Below are 20,457 nucleotides of genomic sequence, written 5' to 3'. Positions count from 1 at the left end.
ACTCCATAGAAAGCATATCCAATAGGATAGAACACCTGGAAGACAGAACCTCAGACATTGAAGACAAAATATTTAACCTTGAAAACAAAGTTGAACAAACAGAGAAGATGGTAAGAAATCATGAACAGAATCTACAAGAACTATGGGATATCATGAAAAGGCCAAATTTAAGAATTATTGGGATTGAGGAAGGCCTAGAGAAACAAGCCAAAGGAATGAACAATTTATTCAATGAAATAATATCAGAAAATTTCCCAAATCTGAAGAATGAAATGGAAAATCAAGTTCAAGAGGCTTATAGGACTCCAAATACACAATATTACAACAGACCCACACCAAGGCACATTATAATGAAAATACCTAACATACAAAATAAAGACAGAATTTTAAAGGCTGTGAGAGAAAACAACCAAATGACATTCAGGGGGAAACCAATACGCATATCAGCAGATTTTTCAATCCAGACCCTAAAAGCTAGAAGGGCCTGGAACAACATTTTTCAAGCCCTGAAAGAAAATGGATGCCAACCAAGAATCTTATACCCAGCAAAACTTACCTTCAAATTTGACGATGAAATAAAATCTTTCCATGATAAACAAAAGCTAAAAGAATTTACAAAAAGAAAGCCAGCATTACAGAACATTCTCAACAAAATATTCCATGAGGAAGAGATGAAAAACAAAGAAGCAAATAAGCAAAGGGAGGAATTATCCTAAAGGAATTGTCAAATAAAGGAGGAAACAAATTGTGTCAAACAAATAAATAAACAAAATTTTAAAAATGAACCAAATGACCGGGAAACCAAATCATTTCTCTATAATAACCCTGAATGTCAATGGCCTGAATTCATCAATCAAAAGACATAGACTGGCAGACTGGATTAAAAAGAAAGATCCAACAATATGTTGCCTGCAAGAGACTCACCTCATAGAAAAAGATACCCATAGACTAAAGGTGAAAGGATGGGGAAAAACATACCATGCACATGGACTCAGCAAAAAAGCTGGAGTATCCATCCTCATTTCCGATAATGTGGACTTCAAGCCAAAGTTAGTCAGAAGGGATAAAGAAGGTCATTTCATACTGCTTAAGGGAAGCATAAATCAGCAAGATATAACAATCATAAACATCTATGCCCCAAACAGTGGCTCATCTATGTATGTCAAACAAATCCTTCTCAATTTCAGAAACCAAATAGACCATAACACAATAATACTAGGTGATTTTAACACGCCTCTCTCACCACTGGACAGATCTTCCAGACAAAAATTGAACAAAGAAACCATAGATCTCAATAACACAATCAATAATTTAGACTTAACGGACATTTATAGAATATACCATCCAACCAAGAGTGAATACACTTTCTTCTCAGCAGCACATGGATCCTTCTCTAAAATAGACCATATATTATGCCACAAAGCTAATGTTAGCAAATACAAGAAGATAGAGACACTAGCATGTATTCTATCAGATCATAATGGATTGAAGTTAGAAATAAATGAAAGAGTAAAACACAGAAACTATTCCAACATCTGGAGATTAAACAATATGCTATTATATGATGAATGGATAACAGAAGATATTAGGAAGGAAATTAAAAAATTCTTAGAGGTAAATGAGAACAAAGAAACATCATATCAAAATCTCTGGGACACTATGAAAGCAGTACTTAGAGGGAAATTTATTTCATGGAGCGCATTTAATAAAAGAAGTAAAACTCAACAAATAAACAACCTAACACTACAGCTCAAAGCCCTAGAAAAAGAAGAACAGAACAGCACCAAAAGTAGTAGAAGACAGGAAATAGTTAAACTCAGAGCTGAAATCAATGAAATTGAAACAAAAGAAACAATACAAAAAATTGACAAAATAAATAGTTGGTTCTTCGAAAAAATAAACAAAATTGATAAACCTTTAGCCACACTAACAAAGAGAAGACGAGAGAAAACCCAAATCACTACAATTCGGAATGAACAAGGAAATATCACAACAGACAGGATTGAAATACAAAACATAATTAGAAGCTATTTTGAAAATCTATACTCCAACAAAATAGAAAATTTCGAAGACATCAACAGGTTTCTAGAGACATATGAATTGCCTAAACTGAACGAGGAGGACATAAACAATTTAAATAGACCAATTTCAAGTACTGAAATAGAAGAAGTCATCAAAAGCCTACCAACAAAGAAAAGTCCGGGACCAGATGGGTTCTCAGCCGAGTTCTACAAAACCTTTAAAGAAGAGCTCATTCCAATACTTCTCAAAGTATTCCATAAAATAGAAGAGGAGGGAACCCTCCCAAACTCATTCTATGAAGCCAATATCACACTGATACCTAAACCAGACAGAGACTCATCAAGGAAAGAAAATTTCAGACCAATATCCTTAATGAACATCGACGCAAAAATTCTCAACAAAATTTTAGCAAATCGCATACAAAAACATATTAAAAAGATAGTGCACCATGATCAAGTGGGTTTCATCCCAGGGATGCAAGGTTGGTTCAACATCAGGAAATCAATAAACGTAATTCACCATATTAATAGACTTAAAGTCAAGAATCACATGATTATTTCAATAGATGCAGAAAAAGCATTTGATAAAATACAGCACCCCTTCATGCTCAAAACACTAGAAAAAATAGGGATAGTGGGAACATTCCTTAACATTGTAAAGGCCATTTATGCTAAGCCCATGGCTAATATCATTCTAAATAGTGAAAAACTGAAAGCATTCCCCCTAAAAACTGGAACAAGGCAGGGATGCCCTCTTTCACCACTTCTATTCAACATCGTTCTTGAGACTCTGGCCAGAGCAATTAGACAAACCAAAGAAATTAAAGGGATACGAATTGGAAAAGAAGAACTCAAACTATCCCTGTTCGCTGATGACATGATTATATATTTAGAGGAACCTGGAAATTCCACCAGAAAACTCTTAGAACTCATAAGTGAATTCAGTAAAGTAGCAGGTTACAAGATCAATGCCCATAAATCCAACGCATTTTTATACATAAGTGATGAATCTTCGGAAAGAGAAATTAGGAAAACTACCCCATTCACAATAGCCTCGAAAAAAATAAAATACTTGGGAATCAATCTCACAAAAGAGGTGAAAGACCTCTACAATGAGAACTATACAACACTAAAGAAAGAAATTAAAGAACACCTTAGAAGATGGAAAGATCTTCTATGTTCTTGGATAGGAAGAATTAATATTGTCAAAATGGCCATACTACCTAAAGTGCTATACAAATTCAATGCAATTCCAATGAAAATCCCAATGACGTACCTTACAGAAATAGAGCAAGCAATTATGAAATTCATCTGGAAGAATAAGAAACCCAGAATAGCTAAAGCAATCCTTAGCAGGAAGAGTGAAACAGGGGGTATTGCAATACCAGATCTTCAACTCTACTACAAAGCAATAGTAACAAAAACGGCATGGTATTGGTACCAAAATAGAAAGGTAGATCAATGGTACAGAATAGAGGACACGGACACAAACCCAAATAAATACAATTTTCTCATACTAGACAAAGGGGCCAAAAATATGCAATGGAGAAAAGATAGCCTCTTCAACAAATGGTGCTGGGAGAATTGGAAATCCATATGCAACAGAATGAAACTAAACCCATATCTCTCACCATGCACGAAACTCAACTCAAAATGGATTAAGGACCTCGGAATCAGACCAGAGACCCTGCAGATTATAGAAGAAAAAGTAGGTCCAAATCTTCACCTTGTTGGTCTAGGACCAGACTTCCTTAACAGGACTCCCATAGCACAAGAAATAAAAGCTAGAATCAACCACTGGGATAGATTCAAACTAAAAGCTTTCTCTCAGCAAAGGAAACTATCAGCAATGCGAAGAAAGAGCCTACAGAGTGGGAGAATATCTTTGCCAATCATACTTCAGATAGAGCACTAATCTCCAGAATCTATAAAGAACTCAAAAACCTCTACTCCAAGAATTCAAATAATCCAGTCAACAAATGGGCTAAGAAAATGAATAGACACTTCACAGAAGAAGATCTACAAGCAATCAACAAACATATGGAAAAATGCTCAACATCTCTATTAATAAGAGAAATGCAAATCAAAACCACCCTAAGATTCCATCTCACCCCAATTAGAATGGCGATTATCAAGAATACGAGCAACAACAGGTTTTGGCGAGGATGTGGGGAGAAAGGTACACTCATACATTGCTGGTGGGGCTGCAAATTAGTGCAGCCACTCTGGAAAGCAGTGTGGAGATTCCTTAGAAAACTTGGAATGGACCCGCCATTTGACCCAGCTATCCCACTCCTTGGCCTATACCCAAAGGACTTCAAATCAGCATACTACAGAGATACAGCCACATCAATGTTCATAGCTGCTCAATTCACAATAGCCAGACTGTGGAACCAACCTAGATGCCCTTCAATTGATGAGTGGATAAAGAAACTGTGGTATATATATACAATGGCATACTACTCAGCCATAAAGAATGATAAAATTATGGCATTTGCAGGCAAATGGATGAAATTGGAGAATATCATGCTAAGTGAGATAAGCCAATCTCAAAAAGCCAAAGGACGAATGATATCGCTAATAAGTGGAGGATGACACATAATGGGGGGGAGGGAAGGGTTAGTGTTAGGGTTAGAGTTAGGGTTAGGGAGGGGGGCAAGTATGGAGGAAGGAAGTACTGTATAGAGGGTAAAGAGGGGTGGGAGTGGTGGGGGGAAGGGAAAAAATAACAGAATGAATCAAACAACATTACTCTATGTAAATTTATGATTACACAAATGGTATGACTTTACGCCATGTACAGAGAAACAACATGTATCCCATTTGTTTACAATAAAAAAAAAATAAATAAAAAAAAAAAAAAAAAGAAAGCTGCTTAGCTTCCTAACTGTCTGAATTTTGGTCACTTTCTTTCTGGTACCCCAAAACATTTGGATATTCCTGAAATGATTCCCCAAATGTATTTTTAAAACTGTATTTTATCTTGTTCAATTTTTTCATAAATAATTGCCCTGTTACATAATCTTCCAGAAATTCTGGTGTCTTCAGGATAAATCTAAAGCCCTTTGGTTAGCATTTAAGGCTCTGAATTCTTGAGTCCCATCCTATCACTCTGTGCCTCACTCCTGTCACTTCCTTTCATTTTGTCTCCTCCTCTGATGAATAGGTGGACTCGCTGTATGATGAACTGGCTTTGTCTTTCCTGACAATGTTTCTCTGGTCATCCCTTCCATTCTGCTCTGTTCTGTCTCTTTTTCTTCCTTCTCTTCCTCCCTTCCTCTCTCTTCCTTCCTTCCATCACCAAGCAAACATCCTCTCAAACCTGGAGAAAAAATCCTTTTTACTAATTCGTGTTCTGTTCCAGAGTAGCCATCTACCACGCAGACTCCCAGTACCTTGGTTGCTATTGTGAAGCCAAGTGAAGAATAGAACTGGGCAAAACTGGATTGAACCAGAAGGGGTGCCATATTCACCCCAGAGTCACTACCACCTCATTGTAAAATATAGTCCTGATAGAATTTCCACATGCCAGCGCTCTCTCAGTCTATCTAGTCTGCTTCTGACCCTATTGAAACAGTCCCATAACAAGGATCAAAAGAGAGCAACCCTTCATCTCTGGGGCAGACCCAGCTCTGACCCCAAGAAATCACAAATAATCCTCCTAGCTAAAATTCACCTTTTCTCCCCTCACTCTAAAGGAGGACTCTCATTCATTGTTCAGAGAGAAGCTTTTCTGAGAGTTATTTCTCCTGGTTTCTCTTTATTCTTTGGTCAAAGAATGGTCTTTCCTACACTGCTTAATCAGCTGTTGGTTTTGTCATTGGCCTCATGATTCTGAGAGGGAAAAGAATGCACTTTGGGTCAATGTTGGTATCATGCACTTCCTCCCTCCATCCCTCTATTCCTTCCTTTCTTATCTCTCTCTTCTTTATTTTACTTCTTTTGTGTGTGCTAGTTCCTCTTCTGAGTACTCTCACCTTCTTTTCTTTGCCTTCTGATAATCTATCTTCCAAGGGCCAATTTGAATTCCCCATCCTCTATAATGGATTCCTGGGCAATATCTGGCCAAGCAAAACCTTTCTAAGCATTTATTGTTTGTTATATCTGAAATTTACTGTCATGAACAATTGCTTTTTAAAACGTGAATTGTAAGAACTTTGAGCATGGGGCTATGACTCATATCATATGTCCCCTTTCAGTATATATAACCATTCATTGTATGTATTAGTTATCAGGTTTTTAAAAATCCCCATCATGAAAATTTGAAAAATAAAAATGTACAGTTTACAGAATACCTTGTAAATCTTATGTCCTGAATTTATTAATTCCAATGAAGTATTGACTGAGGCCAAGAAAAAAAATCAGACATATACAATGAAGTTGAGATTGTCCATATTACATTTGTGGACCCCTCAATGTATTTCCTGAGTACTATGATAATTTTACATAAGACTGCATCAATGATTTCAGTTTGAGAGGAATGTTCGGAAATTTATACCATAACTCATACAAGTATTTCTTATTTAACTCATAATTTTTTTAAGAAGAAGAATTAAGAGATCTTTTAGCCTTATCTCCAGGTAAGACTGTACACAAACCACCAATGAACCTAACTTCTTCCAAGCTATAACATCATGAGAACTGGCTTGTTAACATGTATTATTGAGTCTAAATGGTTTAGTTTCTATTTCAATGGAAGAAATTGTCACAACCAGCACAATAAACTCTTGGGTCCAGCAAGGGATGAAGGGAGATTGGAAAATAAAGTTTCACAGACACAGATTTTGAAGATGAAGCTGGGATCAGGTGGAGCACTGCTCTCTGATGGAGATGCAGATCTAAAGAGTTACACCATTAACCTTTATTTAATGTCTCATTATTAAGTTAAAGACTATGCAAAAGCATTGTTCTTTGTATTCAAGAAAATTAAGAAACTAGGACATCTATGTAGCTTTTCCACAGTTGCAATCCACAGTTGCAAAGTGCAATGTTAGGAGCTTTGTGTAGCTCTCAAGAAAGTCCATTGTTAAAAGTTACTGTTAGGTGGGCAGGAACTGGAGAAGCAGAGCTGGTGAAACATTGTGGTTGTCTAACATAAGAGTTCCTTCCTAGGAGCTGTATGCCTGAGATCAAGGTCAGAGCTGACAGGACTCTTGCACAGAGCCTCCTCATGCAGGGCATTACCACAGCAGCTAAGCATCCTGTGCCCTTGCACAGAAACATTCCCAGGCACCTGGCATGCCACAGCCATGATTCATCAGGGACTCCCAATCTCAATCACTGCTCTCCCATCATCTGTCACTACTCTCCACAAATTTTCACAAGAAAAAGATGGGCTTAGTATAGCCTTTATTTTACCAAAGGGATCAGTCTTTTGTTCTCTCCCACAAAGAAAGAGGAGGGAAATCTTCTGAGATTTGGAGAAAAATAACTAAAACTGTGCCTATCCAATCAAAACAAACAAACAAACAAACAACAAACCCTGAGGGCCAGGAGGGATCATTATATAAAGATGCTACATAATAATATTAAAAAGAGCAATTTTTAAACAAAAAGTTTATCATATGTGCAAATAAACAGGAAGTGTGAATATTGCATGAAAAAGCAGTCAACAGAAACTTTCTATGAGGCAGTCCAAAGGTTGGACTTAATTAGCAAATATTTTAGAGCAGCCTTTTTAGCTATATTTAAAGAATTTGAAAAAGTTATGCTTAAGATGTTAAGGAAGGTTATATTAAATAAATACTGTCAATAAAGAGGTAGAAATTGTTGGGGTTTCTTTTTAAAGAATTAAATGGAAACTCTGGAGTTGGAAAAGACCATAACTGTAATGAAAAAATTAACTAAAGGGACTTAATTTGAACTAGCAGAGGAGAGAATCAGAAAATAAGATCACACACTCTAAAGAACAGAACGAAAAATGAAGAAAAGTGACTAGAGTCTCTGAAAAACAAGGAATGCTAGTAAGGATACCAATGTATATAATATGAGTGCAAGGGTGTAAAAATTCTGATTATTTCACTAAGGAAACATTAGTCTTTCCACAAATGATGCTAAGGCAACTAGAAATCCACAAGCAAAAGAATAAAATTGACTCCTACATCACAACATTTAAAAAATTTACTCAAAATGGGGGGATAAAAGACAAAAACACTCAAGAGTTGGATATCGTGGCACATGTCTCTAATTCCAGCAACTCTGGAGGCTGAAGCAGGAGGATCATGAGTTTAACTGCAGCTTCCACAACTTAGTGAGACCCGGCCTCAAAATAAAACATAAAAAGATCTGGGAATGTAGCTAAGTAGTAGAGCATACCTGAGTTCAATCCATAGTGCCAACAAAAGGCAGGGAGGAGAAGAGGAAGAGAGGGGAGGAGCAGGAAAAGGAGGAAGAAGAGGGAGGAGGAAGAGGAAGAGGAAAAGGAGGAGAAGGGGAAAAAAGAAAACACAAGAAAAATCTTTGTGATCTTGTGGGTAAACACTGTCTTGACTCTCATGGGGCTCTGTTCTAACATAGACACACAGCATGTGTCTTTAGGGAGTACCTAGTCTAAGGGGGTGAAAGATAAAACCTTAGAGTGTGCCTGGTCCTAACTTGAACATTACTTCTCTTTTTCAGAATGTATGATTCTTCTACTTGGCAATTCCTATTTATATAACATGATACTCAAGTGTCACTTAGGGCAGCAATCAATTCCATACCTCTTAGTATGTTAGTTGAATTCTTTGGAAGAGATTACCAGTATGTGTAGTGTTTGAACTCCCTCTTGTTATGACAGCCAAAACAAATACATCCCTCATCTAACTTCCTAGATTGTCAAGGAACAGAAGATCAGTGTTTTGGATTTTTCCTCATGAGACTCTGAATATTGGGTGACAAATCAAAGACACAGGGACATCTAGAGGTCATGTTTATCAGAGCAATTGTGAGATGTGCTCCAGTATGTTTCTGTGATGTGTTCCTGCTATCCGTTCAGCCAGACACCTAAGTTTTTTACACAGATTTAAAAATAAGTACAAAGAGGAACAAAGATGATCAGTAGAGGGAGGTTTCACTTCTCAGTTGCTCTGTGGCTCGAAATTAAAGCATTCGGAATGCTGCTTCTCAGCAAGATGGGGTGACTGAGGGAAGTCACTGAAATTTAATACTGCATAGTTGAAAACTGAGAGAGACCCAGAATTAAGGTATTTTGAACAAAGGACAAGAAAGAGTACTCTGGAGCCAAGCTGGTTGCAGCAGCAGTGCCAGGCCCAGAAGGGAGGGGTAATGAAAACAGAAAGAAAGAAAAACACAGTGGATAAATTTGGCATGGGAAAACCATGCCAAACATGAAACAGAAAAGAAGTCTGAATTTAGCTAAACCAAAGGCTGCACAGTAAGCTGGTGTTGGAAAAGTGTTCTGTTTTTCAACTTGTAAGTGGAGATCTGAGGCAGCGAGTCATCTTGAGGAGGTCATGCTGGAGCTTGTTGCTGTGGAAACTCAGTAGGTCATTGCAGCACTGTCCCAGCCACACCTACTGTGTGGCCTAGGGTGCACCTGAGAGAGTGTGATTGAAACAGGAACAGAACAGATTGGAACTAGAGGGATTCAGGTCACAGATATTAAGGGCAGTGTAACCCACTCTCCCTTTGAGTTTGATGGTTCAGCTCAAAAGTATACAGAAACTGAACAGATGGGACTGGGTTTGGGAAGGCCATATTCATGGCTGGTGGAGTAATGAGACATGTCATACTCTCTTCACCACCCAGGGTAGTTTTATACCTCACCCTGCAAGAAAAATTCTCCTGAGATCCAGACATCCAGCAGAGATCAGCATCTACCTGGCCCTCAGTGTGTGTTGATCAAATTGCTCCAGAACAGACATGACCTGGCAAAATTCCAAAGTTCTGATGAGAGCTGGGCCCCAGTCAACAGAGCTTTCCATTTAAACTCTGCATCAGCCCTGTCCTAGTAGGGGATTGATCATCTGTCCAGACAGAACTCCAAACGATAGTACTTCCTATTACATCCCATCTTGCACTGGTTAGCAGGGAAGCTGAAAGCCATTTCAACCAGCTTAGGTCCAGGCCACTCTAGTCAGAAGCTTGGTGAGCAGCATCAAAGGAGGAAGGCTTTAACAACAGCCAGCCTTTTCTCTCTCTAAGGAGTGTGTAGCCCAAGAAGAAAAGAAAGGACAGTCTGGCATAGACTCTGAATATTCATCCTTGTCCACAGTTTTTATCCCTCAGTGGAGACAATTCTTTCATTTCTTTACAAATATTTTTGGTTGTGTTGTTGTGTTTGTGATATACATGTTTCCCTTTCCTTTTTTTTTTTTAAATCACCCTTTTCTTTTTATTATCCTTTCATTGTAGTGCTTTGTTTTGTTCCTTGAGGATTATTGAGCATTTTGTTTTTGTTGTTTCTCTTGTTCTCTTTCTCTTCTTTCTTCTCCTGCTAATAGCCAAATTCTCTTGTTCTCCCTTCCATTTTTTATCTGTTTATTTTTCCTCCTCTATGATCTCCACTTGCTACCTCTCTTATGCTTCCTCTCTTTTCACTTTTGAATATTCTGAGCTTTCTTTTGCTTCTGATTTTCTATTCTCATAACAAACTATATTCACCCTCTTTTAGAACCATTTAGTTTAGATAATCTCTGCCCCCACCCTTCATGTTGTTGCAGTTATTAGTATTGTGATGTTGTAGTTGGCACCTGCTGTTTACTTTAACACTAGATTCCATTCACAGCAGTTTGCTGTTGCTATTTGCTGACTCTATCATTCCTGTTTTTGTGGTTAATGGAGTTGTAGATGTCAAAGTAAGCACCTGGTATTTATTTTAATGCTGTATATTGTTTTCTGCTGTTGTTTATTCCCCTCTTCTATTAGATGTTGAGAAAATAGCATGACATTATGAGTTCATGGAGTGGATACTTTGCCGCTGATCTCTTCCCCCAAACCAGCTAAGAGACAGCACACTTTGCTCCAAACAACCTAACCCCACTCAAACTATAGCCATATTTTAACACAATAGGGGAGAGAAAAATCACAAGTAAGAATGGACATGTTGGGGGGTGGAACTCAGGTTCCACTTAGGGACATCTGGGCCTACAGCAGCAGGGTAGAGGAAAAACACAAATGCCATGGACACCAACACCTTCAAGGGGTTTTAATCTAGATTGCTCCTGTACCCTTCCAGAACAGACAAAGTTGTCAGGTCTATAAAAGCAATTGCAGAGGAACTATTTTCAATCCTCCGCAAATTATTGCATGGAACAAAATAGAGAGTGAGCACTCTCAAATTTATTCTATGAAGCCAATATCACCCAGTTACCAAAACCAGACAAGGCTACATCAAGGAAAGAAAAATACAGGCCAATATCCTGATGAGCACAGACACAAAAATCTTTAATAAATTATCATCAGGTTGCATTCAACAATACATTAAGATTGTATATTGTGACCAAATTCATTTTATTCTAGCTACACAAGGATGGCTCAATATACACTAATCAATAATTGTATTTTACCACATAAATAGAATCAAGGAGAAAAATCACATAAGAATCTCAACTGATGCAGAGAAAGTCTTTCACAAAATTCAGAACCCATTCATTATAAAAACACTGAAGAAACAAGGAATAGAAGAAATTTACCTGACATCATAAAGCTTATCTATAACAAATTCAAGTCAACATCATACTTAATGGTGAAAAACAAAATATTTCCTCTAAAGTTAGGAGCAAGACAAGGAGGTCTACTCTCACCTCCTATTCAATATATTATGTGAAATTTTATCCAGAGAAAACAGAAAAGAAGGAAAAATAGGGATAAAAATTGAAAGGAATAACTGGGATGGGAGGGGTTAGTGTTAGGGTTAGGGAGGGGGGCAAGAATGGAGGAAGGAAGGACTGTATAGAGGGAAAAGAGGGGTGGGAGGGGTGAGAGGGGTGGGAGGGATGAGGGGAAGGGAAAAAATAACAGAATTACTCAAATAGCATTACCCTATGTAAATTTATGATTACACAAATGGTATGCCTTTACTCCATGTAGAAACAGAGAAACAACATGTATACCATTTGTTTACAATAAAAAAAAATGAAAGGAAGAAGTCAAATTATCACTCTTTGCAGATGACATAATTCTATACTTAGAAGATCCAAAGAACTTCACCAGAATATTTCTAGAGCAAATTAAAAAATTCAGCAAAGTAGCAGGTTATAAAATCAACATACAAAAATCAGTAATTTTCCTATATTTCAATAAGGAATCCACTGAAAAAGAATCAGGAAAACAATTCAATTTACAATAGCCTCAAAATATTTTCTACCTAGGAATAAATTTTACCAAGGTAGTGAAATAACTATATAATAAAAATTATAGAATACTAAAGAAAGAAGTTAAAGAGGACTAAAGAAGATGGTAAGACATCCCATGTTTATGGATAGATAAAATCAATATTTTTTAAATGACCATCTACAAATTCAAAGCAATCCCCATTAAAACACCAATGGCATTTTCCACAGAATTAGAAAAAACAGTCCTAACATTCATATGGAAGAATAAGAACTCAGAATAACCAAAACAATTCTAAGCCAATAAAGCAATGCTGGAGCCAGCACAATACCTAAATTCAAATTGTACTACAGAGCTATAGTAACATAAACTACCTGGTACTGGCCTAAAAACAGACACACAGATGAATAGAACAGAACAGATGATGCAGAGACAAACCCACATAGATACAGTCATCTGATCCTTGACAAAGTCTTCAAAAATACACATTTGAGAAAAAGCAGCCTTTTTAAAAACTAAGATCAGGATCATTGACACATCCTTTTTTAATTTTTGTTGGTTCTTTTCAGTTATACGTGACAGTAGAGTCCATCTTGATATGATTATATAAGCATGGAATACATCCTATTCTAATTAGGACCCCAGTCTTGTGGAAGTACATGATAGATTCACTGTGGCATATTCATATGTGTACATAGAAAAGTTATTTTGAATTCATTCCACTGTCTTTCCTTTTCCTATCCCCTCCTCTCTTTTATCCATTTCCTATTGTCTAATATACTGAACTTCTATTCTTCTCCTCTCCTCCCTTTTTGTGGGTTAGCTTCCACATGTCAGAGAAAACATTTGACCTTTGGTTTTTTGTGATCAACTCATTTCACTTAACATGATAGTCTCCAGATACATCCATTCACTGGCTGATATCAAAAAGTCATGCTTCTTTATGGCTGAGTAATACTTCATTGTCTATATATAATACATTTTTTTTTTTTTTTTATCCTTTCACTGGTTGATGGGCACCTAGGTTTGGTTCCATAACTTAGCTATTGTAAATTGTGATGCTTTAAACACTGATGTGGCTGCATCACTGTAGTATGCTAATTTAAAATCAGTTGATATATACTGAGGGGTGGGATAACTGGGTCAAATGGATGTTCTATTCCTATTTTTTAAAGAAATTTCCATATACTTTCCAGAGTGGTTGGACCAATTTACATTCCCACCAGCAACATATGAGTGTACCTTTCCCCCACATCCTCAGCAATATTTATTGTTATTCATATTCTTGATGATTGCCATTCTTGTTAGAGTGAGATAAAAATCTCAGTGTAGTTTTAATTTGCATTTCTCTAATTGCTAAAGATGTTGAGCATTTTTTCCATATATGTGTTGACCATTCATATGTCTTCTATTGAGAAATGTCTTAAAAGAGACATTTATTTCCTTTGCCCATTTATTGATTGGGTTATTTGGGGTTCTTTTTGTTGTTGTTGTTGTTGTTTGAACTCTTGTATATCCTGGAAATTAATGCCCTATCTGAGGTGTAAGTGGAAAAGATATTATCCCATTTTGTAATCATGCTTTTTGATTGTTTCCTTTACTGTGAAGAAGTCTTTCAGTTTGATGCCATCCCATTAATTTACTTTTTAATTTTACCTTTTGCACTTTAGGAGTCTTGTGAAGGAAGTCAGTTCCTAAGCCAACATATTAAAGTGTTGGGCTTACAGTTTCTTCTAGTAGCTGCAGGATTTCTGGTCTAATAATTAGGTCTTTGTTCCACTTTGAGCTGAGTTTTGTGCAGGGTGAGAGATGGCGTTAAATTTCATTCTACTACATATAGATTTCCATTTTTCCCAGAGACTATCTTTTCTCCAATATATGTTTTTGACACCTTTTTCTAGTATGAGATAACTGTTGCTGTGTCTTCTATTCTATTCCATTGGCCTTTATGCCTGTTTTGGTGCCAATACCACGCTGCTTTTGTTATGATAGCTCTGTAGTATAATTTGGGGTCTGATATTATGCCTCCTGTTTTGCTTTACTTCTTAAGGATTGCTTTGACTATTCTGAGCCTCTTATTTCTCCAAATGGATTTCATGACTACCTTTTCTAACTCTATTAGGAACATCGTTGGAATTTTAATGGGAATTGCATTAAATCTGTAATGATTTTGGTAGCATGGCCATTTTGACAATATTAATTCTTCCTATCCAAGAACACAGGAGATCTTTCCATCTTCTAAGTTCTTCTATAATTTTCATTGTAGGGAAAGACAGCCTTTTAAACAAATGATGCTGGGAAAACTAGATAGCCATATGCAGAAGAATGAAACTGGATTGCTGTCTCTGTCTGCATTCAAGTCAATGGATCAAAGCCTTAATAATTAGACTAGAAACATTGTAACTGGTAAAAGAAATCATAGTGTCAACACTTCAACATATAGGCACAGGCTACAACTTCCTCAATAGTTTTTCTAAAGCTCAGGAAATAATACCAAAAATCAATAGTAGAACTTAAAAAATTTCTGCATAGCAAAAGAAATAATTAAGAGTTTGAAGAGAGAGCCTACAGAATGGGAGAACATCTCTACCAAGCTACTCTTTTAACAGAGGACTAATATCCAGAATAGAAAACTCCAAAAACGTACCAAAACCCCAAATAACTCAATGAATAAATGTATAAATGAACTAAGCAAACACTTCTCAAAAGAATACAAATGGCCAACAAATACATACATTTTTGACATCCTTAGGAATTAGAGAAATGCACATCAAAACTACACTGAGATTTCACATCACCTCAGTTATACTGACAGTCATGGAGAGTACAAATAATAATAGATGTTAGGATGTGGGGTAAAAGGACACCTATATGCTGTTGGTAGGATTGCAAATTAGTACAACTGAGGTAGGAGGAAGAAATAAGGATAGGTAGAAAGGAGACAAATAGGGAAGGAACAGGTTCTGTAACTTTAAATTTAAAAATTCCACGTATGCCCTCATCTTTATCCCTCAGGCCTGTTTTCTTCCAGGCTTAAATTATTAAAAAGTCCAATAAATATTACAGTAATTCCAATTAAATAGTACCTCTATACCCTGTTTGATTACAGAATGCATTTTTAAACTAAAAATAACCCTACAGATAAATATTGGTAGAGACCTATGATATAAACCAAATCCAAGTGCTATAAATGAACTAGGTTAACATCCACCAGAGGATTCCGACAAGAACTGGACCATCATGGCCAGCTCCATGCTCCACGATCAAAAGGGATTGAGCTCATTGGATTGATGCCACTCCCTAATGCTTCCCATATTCACCATTTACAAGGTTTCCTTTAGAAGAACCCTGAGACCCTCAGTGCCTGCCTCACTCCAGTGCCTGCCAGTACTCCTTCTCCCTCTGGTTGTATATCCTGCTCTATTGCTTGTGTTCCTGAATAAATCTCTACTTATGTCTCTTTTGACTCATCCTGAAATTCCTTTCTGTGGCGTACTGTACTTCACCACATGATCATTGCCACCACATTAAGGTATATTCATGAGTATTCTGTGCAACCTTGTCTTGCACCAAAAAGAGATTAGTAATAGATGATTTAAAAGTAATACAGACACAATAAAAAAAGTTCACATAATGGTCACATCCTACTTTTTTGAAAAAATTTTAAAAACCCCCAAACAAAAAAGGCATAAAATCTGCAACAATTATGCTGTGAAATACAGGAAATCAAGAACCTACCATGACTGAGTTGAGGTCTTCTTTTCCATTCTGGGGACCTCATCAGACCTCAACTAATCTAGTGATACAACTACTATGGAAAACAGTACACAGGTTTCTGCAAAGATGAGGAATGGAACTACCATGAGACTCAGGTATACCACTCTTTGGTATATACTCCAAAGAGTTAAAGCCATTATTCCATGATAGGCGATATATGCATGCCCATGTTTATAGCAGCACAATTCACAATAACCAAATTATGAAGCTGCCCTAGATGTCTGTCAATGCATGAATGGATAAAGAAAATGTGGTACACATATATATGATTAAATTTTATTTGCCCAAAAAGAAAAATAGAATTATGTCATTTGTAGGAAAAGGGATGGAATTTGAAAACTTTATATTAAGCAAAAGAAGCCAAATTCAAGTCAAGGATCAGATGTTTTCTCTCATATGTGGAAGCTGGAGAGGAAAAAGGAATAAAAGGGGGGTCAGGGAGAAGCTCTTGGAAATAGAAGGGAGATCAGTAGAGAAGAGGAGGAGATGGGGAGGAGGGAGGGAGTGAAAAGGAAAGTACTGGGGAATAAAATTGATCGAATTCTGTTGTGTGCATGCATGAGTATGTAACAAAAATCCCACCAATATGTATAGTTATAGATGCACTAATAAAGAACTAAAAGAAATGAATAAAAGGTTTTGATTATCCACTTCATGGTAAGATTGCTTACAAATAATAAATACAAAGTAAAATTAACAATGATAAATCTCGTTTGGAATATGTAAATGAAAAACATTTTGATGAAAAATCATCACATCTTTACAAAAATATAAAGATGAAATATTTAACCTGAATATTGTTCTTGGAACTTGGGAGAGAAAAGAAAGAAGTGTCTTATTTTTAAGTTCTTGATTTCTTTTTTAATGAATTTTTATTTTTATCATGTTTATCATGTGTTATGTTCACATTTCTAGTTAAAATTAGCTAAGATTCATGGTTTATTTGCAGAAAGTTCATGACTAATTTTCCAAAAAGTTTTTTTTTTTTTTAATTAACAGGGCATTTGGGATGGAGTACCATAAATGGGAGGAGGAACAGACCAATAAGTGAAGGAATACAAGCCTGTCTTCCTGCTGTGTCCCAGGATTTGAGTTGGACTCTGAAGAGAGATCATAGTTTGAGGTACTGGGTTCATGAGAGACACCAGGAGTCTGAGCAAGCAAAGCTATTAGAAATTCGTCTGACAGATGGTGGCAGATGAGGCAGAGATCCATTTTCCTCTCTTTTCTCACCCTTAACCATGTGACTGATATAACTTTGATTACCATGGCCTCCAGGTAGCAGGACAATTAATAGCAGTGAAAGGAATACTGGAGACACAAACAGGCAGGGGACAGTCTAGCACAAAATGGTGAGTAGACGTCTTGCTTTATTGTTTCACTCGAGGGTGTACATTGCTAGGAATGAGAGGGGAAGTGGAGCCTCATAGATTTGGGGATCCCAGAAGACAGAACACAGTTGGTGTCAGAGATCATCAAGTAAATTTCTGGGGGAAGACTCAGACTTCTGAATCCAGGACAGAAGCATCCACTAAGCCAGAGCTCAGAGCCATCACCTGGACATGTCAGAATCTAATGCAGGCCCAGGAAAAGGAAGATGAGGAGTCAACATTTGGCCTCTTGCTTGACCTAAATCTTCTCTGCTAGATTCAGGGTCCACTTCAGCAGCAGCCTCCAGATTGCTGGCTGCTGCCCCCTCCACAGCAGCTGGAGCCCCCCGAGGGCTGGCTGCAGCAGCCAGAGCTCTGTCTGTGGCGGTGGGACCTGCGGGGCCTGTGGTGGCTCAGGCAGCAGCCACCACCCCCAGAGCTACAGCAGCCCCCAGAGCTGGAGCCACAGCCACCTCCAGAGCTGGAGCCACAGCAGCCCCCAGAGCTGGAGCCACAGCAGCCCCCAGAGCTAGAGCCACAGCAGCCCCCAGAGCTGGAGCCACAGCAACCCCCAGAGCTGACACTGCAGCAGGAAGGGGCTGGAGGACATTTAGGGGGACACTTTGGGGGGCACTTTGGGGCAGGGCACTTTTGAGGGCACTTAGGGGTGCACTTGGGAGGGGGCTGGCACTGCTGCTGGCTCTGCTGGCAGGACATCTTGGCAGATGTGTGTTCAGGAGCTGAAGGAGAGACAAACACAAGTCAGACCCAGGACACAGAGTTCTCCTTTGTTGTCTTTTTACCGTCATTTATCGCCTTACATTTTTCCAACTTGTTCACAGAGAAATGAGCTCTAGTGTAGTTTGTCAAATGTTTCTGTGCTCTCTCAATGGAACCTTAGGATGTTTTCACAAAATACAACTGGATTATCTTCTTTTAACAAAGCAAGAAAACAAGAACAATTGTATTAATACACTTGCCTAGAGTGGAGAAGGCAAACTGACATTCACAAAACCTGGGTCAAGCCTGCTTTTCTACACCACTCAGAAATCTGAAGATATCCAATCTAGCATCCAGTTTAGAGATGCAGTTCTCTCTATTAAGGAAGAAGGAAGGAGTCCCTTTGGGAAGAACTTCCCAGATAGCACAGTGTCAACAGACACATGTTCTTTTGCTGTCATATGTCATATACATAAATATGAATGACAGTCATGATATCAATGATTATCATACATATGACAATATATACACTGTATTGTAGTCAGAATTGCAAAAAACCATCCATGTAAAGTATTGTCTCAAATCATTTTACAAATGGAGGAAGTGAGACTCTAAGCTAATTGTGGCAACAGATATGTGACCTTTGTTTTTGAGGTCTTGGGAACCCAGGCCTGGTGATGGAAGATATGCCTCCTCCATCGATCTCCTTGGTGTCATGAAATTCAACCCATTACTCAATGTTGGAGCATCTGATATAAATCCCAGGTCAATCCCTACCCAAGTAAATGATGCCTGGTGACGGTGAGGGCCACAGGATCTGAGCCAATCAAGTCCCAATTTTGCTTCCCCTGTGATCTCAGTACAGGCTTGGGGAAGGAATTTAGCTGATATCCTAAAAGCAACTCTTCTGAATGGAAGAGGTGATATGACCTATCTGTGATATGAGAGGTTCAAAAGGATACAGCACTAATTTAGAATATCGAGCACAGACACACAAATCATCAGAAAGTTTCCAGTCTCCCCTGCCCCCACACAGCTCATCATCATTCATCAGGAGTTCTAGACATTCTCTCCCTCTGCCCTTCTAGCTACTCCCTCTCCTGGAGGAGTTCCCAGCTGCCCCTCCTCTCTGGTCTGAGCATCCATCTGGGAAAGTCCCTGTTCTTGTTCCCAGTGGACACTTACCTGGTCACAGGCAATACAGGGTCTGTGGGTACCTCAGATGAGTGGATGGAGATGCTTCAGCCTGAAGCTCTTTTATCTTGGCTTTGGGCTCTTCCCTCAGCATGTGAGACAGAGCCTGGGCATGGGAGAGCCCGCCTCCTAATGCTCACATGGTCCTGTGACAGGTGATGACTGGATGTTCCTCACCTGCTTCTGTCCATGGGGTTGAGGGCAGCTGCTTCAGCTTGGAATCTGACTTAGAAAAGGGGATGTGGGTGAATTTCTATACCATCTGCCATTTTGTTCTCCCTAGGGAACCTGCTTCTCAGTCTCTTTCTTGGAGTGCGGCCCAGAAACTTCCCCATCTTCCTCCTGCAATGCTAATTCTTTAGTTCCAGGTCTTCAGGCTTGAAGAAAGAAACACAGATTCCTTCAAACTTTCTCACATGTGTCTCCCCACTCTGCCATTGAGAGTTAGTTTTACTGCACATTGTGTGTGTCTATTTGTAAGTCTGGTTTATGGATTAGGTGTATATGGTGTGGAACAACTTTCCAAAGTAGATCTTTTCTGAAGATCAACTTGAGCTTGGAAAAATTGCTTAGAAGTAGGTCTTGGGGATAGACATCCTTAGGAAAATTATTTAACCTCTCTTCCTCAGTTTCCTCATTTGAAAAAGGGGGATTTTGATAGCTTCCACCTCACTGGTTTTTTAAGGAGTATTAAAAGAGATAACTTACTTAAATCTCATCTAATTTTTAATTTGTAAAAAATTTAGTGCATTATGGACATACATAATAGTGGGGTTCCATCTGACATATTTCTAAGTGCATATAATGTGATTTTCTCCATCTTAGCATCATCCCCTTCTCTCACTCCTCCCTTCCACTGCTCCCTTCCTCTACGCTACTGGTTTTTCTTATAGCTATTTGTTTAGTTTTAATTGCTACATTAAAGTTTATATAAAGTTAGAATGCATTGTGATATATGCACAAAGCATAATTTGGTCAACTTTATTCCCACTTCTTCTCTTCTCCCTCTGCTGTTCCTCCTTTTCTCTTGGGCCCCTGCTTCTACTTTACTGATCTTCAGTTTTATGAAACTTGCTGTCATTTTTCTTCTCCTTCTCTGC

General features: G+C 38.1%; 1 protein-coding gene across 2 annotated transcripts; it reads right to left on the bottom strand.

Moving 5' to 3' along the window:
* Nucleotides 1-17,396: 17,396 nt before the first annotated feature.
* Nucleotides 17,397-19,454, bottom strand: LOC306670762 (uncharacterized protein). Of its 2 annotated transcripts, XM_079155705.1 has the most exons (3): nucleotides 19,349-19,454; nucleotides 18,013-18,183; nucleotides 17,397-17,916 (listed from the first exon to the last, which is right to left on the bottom strand). In XM_079155705.1, the coding sequence occupies exons 2-3, from the start codon at nucleotides 18,158-18,160 to the stop codon at nucleotides 17,735-17,737; spliced, it is 330 nt and encodes a 109-aa protein (XP_079011831.1). In that variant the 5' UTR covers nucleotides 18,161-18,183; nucleotides 19,349-19,454; the 3' UTR covers nucleotides 17,397-17,734. The 2 variants fall into 2 exon arrangements, with proteins under 2 accessions (XP_079011831.1, XP_079011830.1); XM_079155704.1 differs by having other exon boundaries at nucleotides 17,397-18,183.
* Between the last annotated feature and the right edge of the window lie 1,003 nt (nucleotides 19,455-20,457).

Source organism: Sciurus vulgaris (assembly GCF_902686455.1).
Source record: "Sciurus vulgaris genome assembly, chromosome: 1".
In the NCBI taxonomy this organism is placed as follows: Eukaryota; Metazoa; Chordata; class Mammalia; order Rodentia; family Sciuridae; genus Sciurus; species Sciurus vulgaris.
This window is presented reverse-complemented; position numbering and strand designations above follow the sequence as displayed.